At 49.3% G+C, this 4,721-nt stretch overlaps 1 protein-coding gene across 1 annotated transcript; it reads right to left on the bottom strand.

Annotated features, from left to right (window-relative positions):
* Positions 1-416: 416 nt before the first annotated feature.
* On the bottom strand, positions 417-3,853 carry LOC133163237 (uncharacterized). The gene is made up of 2 exons (XM_061292942.1): positions 2,556-3,853; positions 417-2,194 (listed from the first exon to the last, which is right to left on the bottom strand). The coding sequence occupies exons 1-2, from the start codon at positions 3,669-3,671 to the stop codon at positions 440-442; spliced, it is 2,871 nt and encodes a 956-aa protein (XP_061148926.1). The 5' UTR covers positions 3,672-3,853; the 3' UTR covers positions 417-439.
* Between the last annotated feature and the right edge of the window lie 868 nt (positions 3,854-4,721).

Here is a 4,721-nt window from a genome sequence, read left to right as displayed (position 1 = left end):
TGGTCTGGGAGTTGGTGCGACCCACCATCAAAAACCACCAACCCCTGCCCTCCATGGAAGTACAGATTTGATACCGTTCTTTCAGACTGCACTTTATAATGCTCAGACAGATCACTTATAGTTGGAAACACCTTGATTTTAGAGTTTTCATCAGATACCGACAGCTCCAGTACCGAAGATACAAGAACTGATCTTAGAAAAAAAAGGTTACATCCTCATATAAAACTACAAATGCAGATGGCATTCTTTAGATAAAAACAAGGCTGTTAATATGTCTTCTCAAAAACAAAGTCAAGAAATTAATATAATAATAATAATAATAACTGGGATTTATATAGCGCTTTTCTAGGTACCCAAAGTCGCTTTACATGTGTGTGTGTGTGTGTGTGGGGGGGGGGGGGGGGTTAATAAGAAGAACAAAGAAACACCAAGGGCAGGGTCAGTTAGGAAAGGCTAATGTGAAGAGGTGGGTTTTTAGGGTGGTTTTGAAGGTAGGGAGGGAGGGGGCATCTCTGATGTGCCTGGGGAGAGCGTTCCAGAGAGAGGGGGCAGCCACGGAGAAGGCCCTGTCGCCCCAGGTTCGGCGCCTGGTCTTGGGGACCTCCAGGAGGCCGGCATCACTCGACCTGAGGGAACGGGATGGGACGTGTGGCTGGAGGAGGTCAGAGAGGTAGGGTGGAGCCAGGTTATGGAGTGCCTTGTAGGTGGTGAGGAGTATTTTAAAGGTGATTCTATATTTGACAGGCAGCCAGTGGAGGTCATAAAGGACAGGTGTGATGTGCTCTCTGGAGCGGGTTCCGGTGAGCAGGCGGGCAGCGGAGTTCTGGACATATTGCAGTTTGTTGAGGGTTTTGGAGGTGATGCCGTAGAGGATGCTGTTGCAGTAGTCTATTCGGGATGAGATGAAGGCGTGGATGAGGGTTTCGGCAGCAGAGGATGTGAGGGAGGGCCGGAGACGGGCAATGTTTCTGAGGTGGAAGAATGCAGTTTTGGTGATGTGGTTTACGTGGGGGAGGAATGAGAGGGTAGGGTCGAAAATTACACCTAGATTGCGGATGTGGGTGGAGGTAGTGACAAGGGAGCCGTCGATGTTTAGTGAAAAGTCCTGAGTGGAGCGAGTGAGGGAGTCGGGGCCAATGATGATTATTTCAGATTTTTTGCAGTTGAGTTTTAGAAAGTTATTTTGCATCCAGGTTTTTATGTCTGTGAGACAGGTGGTGAGGGTGGAGTGGGTGGCTGTGGTGATGGTCGTGGTGGAAAGGTACAGTTGTGTATCGTCGGCATAGCAGTGAAATTGAAGGCCGTGGTGGCGGAGGATCTGACCGAGGGGTAGGAGGTAGATGGTGAAGAGTAAGGGGCCAAGTACTGAGCCCTGGGGGACACCGTGGGTGACTGGGGCAGTGGAGGAGGTGCAGTTGTTGATTGAAATGAATTGCTGACGGTCAGAGAGGTAGGATTTCATCCAGGAGAGGGCAGTGCCGGATAAACCAAGGGAGGAGTGGAGGCGAGATAGGAGGATGGAGTGGTTGATGGTGTCGAAGGCAGCACTGAGGTCGAGGAGGATGAGGATGGAGAGGGAACCAGAGTCGGCGGAGAGGAGGATGTCGTTGGTGACCTTGAGGAGGGCAGTTTCTGTGCTGTGGAGTGAGCGGAAGCCGGATTGGAACGTTTCGTATAGGTTGTTGTGGTGAAGGTGGGATTTAATTTGGGAGGCAACTGCACGTTCGAGAATTTTAGAGAGGAAGGGGAGGTTGGAGATGGGCCTGTAGTTGTTGGGGGAGTTGGGGTCGAGACCGGGTTTCTTGAGAATGGGGGTGATGGCAGCCAGCTTGAGGGCAGGAGGGACAGAGCCAGTAGATAGGGAGGAGTTAATTATAGTGGTGATGAGAGGTGAGAGTGAGGGGAGGCAGGCTATGACTAAAGTGGATGGGATTGGGTCGAGGATGCAGGTGGAGGCTTTCATACCAGAAGTTATGGAGGATAGGTCAGCTGTGGCGGTTTCGGAGAAGAAGTTGAGTGGGTGGTTGGAGAGTAAAGGGGGGGGCATGGTCGGGGGTAGGGGAGGAGGTGGGAGAGGAGGCGGCCAGTTCAGTGTGGATGGTGTTGATTTTTGATTGAAAAAATGATAAAAATTCTTCACATTTGCTGGTAGTGAATGAGGTGGTGGTGGTGTCCATGGGTTTGAGGAGTTGAGTTACGGTAGAGAAGAGTATCTTGGGGTTGTTGCTACCAGATTGTATGACGGAGGAGTAGTGGGAAGTGCGTGCATTGTTGAGGGCATCTCTGTATTCCTGTTGGTGTAGTGTGTAGATGTCCAGGTGAACAGTGAGACCGGTTTTCTTTGAGAGCCGTTCAAGCTGCCGGCCCTTGGCTTTAAGGTGACGGAGGTGGTCAGTGTACCAGGGGGCGGTATGGGTGTAGGAGACAGTTTTGGTTTTTATGGGGGCGAGTTGATTGAGACAGGAGGAGAGTACACTGTTGTAGCTGTTAACCAGTTCAGTGGGGGAGGCGTTCAAAGTGAGGGTGTGATCGGAGATGGTGTTAGTCAGTAGGGCGGAAAGAGAGGGGGGGTGGATTGATTTCGTGTTCCGATATGACATGGAGCGTTGCTGCTTGATCAGGGGGGTGGGGATGTCTATGTCCAGGGTGAGGGCCAGGTGGTCTGAGAGGATGTCTGTGAGGTTGAAGCTGGTGAGGTTGCTGATGGAGAGTCCAGTGGTGCAAATTAAGTCCAGGGTATGTCCTTTTTTGTGGGTGGGGAAGTCAACGTGTTGAGTGATATTAAATGAGTTGAGAATGTCCAGAAATTCAGTGGCAGTTTTGCAGGTGGTGGAATCGACATGAATGTTGAAATCTCCCAGTAGGATGACTGAAGGTGAGATGGCACAGAGTTGGGTGAGAAATTCAGAGAGATCGGAAAGGAATGCAGGGTTGGGTTTGGGGGGGCGGTAGATGATTGCAGTGACCAGGGGTTTGGGGCCAGGCAGCTTGAATGACTGGTGCTCAAAGGAGGAGGGGGTGGTGATGGTTACAGCAGTGGGTTTCAAATGTTGGCGGTATATTGTGGCTATACCGCCACCACGACCGTCACGTGGTTTGTCCATGTAGGTGTATCCTGGGGGTGTAGCTCTGTTGAGGTGAATGTATTCCAGTGGTTTTTGCCAGGTTTCGGTTATGCTGAAAAAGTCTATGTTGTTGTCAGTTATGAATTCACTGAGTATTGGTCCTTTTTTATTGAGTGAGCGGGTATTGAGCAGAGCGAATTTGAGGGATGGGTGAAGTTGGATGGGTGGGGGAGCTTTGGTTAACGGTTGTAGATAGGCAGAGCGCACATGTGGTTTGTTATTGTGATGACGTGTGACGTCACTGGGGGTGGATCGGTTGCGTGACCAGAGTGATGGGATGCAATGTTGTTCAGTCCGGGAGTAAATAAACTTTCTGCGGGAGCTTCTGTGGATGTATCTGGGTCGGCGAAACAGTCCGTGTGTTTTGATGGTTGCTGTGATGTCTGGAGGAATGGTGGCGTGGTTGTTGAGTTTGAGGAGTTGCAGAGCGGAGTATTTGAGTAGCATGCTGGCAGTGGTGGATGTTAGCCTGGGATCGTTGGCCGACGGCTGCACACTTGTTGGCCAGAGATGGAGAGACAGGCACAGCGCGACGATCCACAGCATGACAGAGGAGAGGAGAGAGGAGTTGGTGGAGGGACAACGGTCCGTGATTTGCGGGAGTTAGCAGGGAGCTAACTGTGGCTAGCTGTTAGCCACCAGCTGCGGAGCGGCGGCTAGTTAGCAGGGTAGCAGTCGGCGGGTAGTCAGGAGGGCTATCCGCGGTGCGATCAGGGATAAAAGTCCGGGAAACAGCTCGTAGCGGCAGGTTGTTGCTGGGCAAAGGTAGCCAGGGGAATCAATGGAGAAGCGGGTGAGTGAAACATCTGTGTCTGTCATAAAATAATCTAAGCTGATGCCAGGTGACGAAGTGGGTAAAAGTTGACAAATAAAAAGCTACACACTTAATACACACTTAGTATAAAACAAAACAAAACAAAACAAAAAAGATACTAAATCGCATAAAAACTAGAACTAAGGAAGGAGAAGCGGCGAACAAGCGAGACGCCAGCGTCCTCTCAGACCGGAAGTCACTCAATCACTAAATTGCTCAACTGATTTTGACCCTTCACCTGTTAGTTACCGTTTTTTTCCGTGTATAGTGCGCAAAATTTTACTAATTTATTGTCCTAAAATCTGGGGTGCGCATTATACATGGGTACAAAAAAAAAAAAAAAAGAAATTTTTTTTTTTAATTTTTTTTTTTTTTTTTTTTTTTAAGTCCCAATGATCGTCACACACGCAGGGAGGCAATGGGTCCCATTTTTATAGTCTTTGGTATGGTCTTAACTAGGCTGGATGTAATTTTTTTTGTTGGCGTTGATTTCTCCGACTGCCCGTAAACGCACCACCGCGCTTCGTGCGCGCACGGGACAGCAAACGAGCAGGTGATCGAGCAAGCGTCTGATACGAGAGCATTGCGGTCGCATGGAGCGTATTTGAAGTGAACAGCAGAGAAGAAAGGCAAAGTGTTGTGAAATAAAATGCACAGAACGGATGCGCAAGACACGTCAGCTATATAAAGAGCGAGAGTTGTTTTCTTCCTATTAGTTTCAATTCACAGTTTAATTAGCAGTTTCAATCAGCAAATAACAAAATGCGTATTACAAGTAATAT

This window comes from Syngnathus typhle, linkage group LG1, assembly GCF_033458585.1.
Source record: "Syngnathus typhle isolate RoL2023-S1 ecotype Sweden linkage group LG1, RoL_Styp_1.0, whole genome shotgun sequence".
Lineage (NCBI taxonomy): Eukaryota > Metazoa > Chordata > Actinopteri > Syngnathiformes > Syngnathidae > Syngnathus > Syngnathus typhle.
This window is presented reverse-complemented; position numbering and strand designations above follow the sequence as displayed.

Bases quoted from the DNA above. Each gene is read 5' to 3' on its own strand.
- LOC133163237 (XM_061292942.1), bottom strand. From the start codon at position 3,671: ATGCTGTGGATCGTCGCGCTGTGCCTGTCTCTCCATCTCTGGCCAACA. The intron at 2,195-2,555 runs GCCCTACTGACT...TCTCTACCGTAA, and splicing joins TCCACCCCCCCTCTCTTTCC to CTCAACTCCTCAAACCCATG.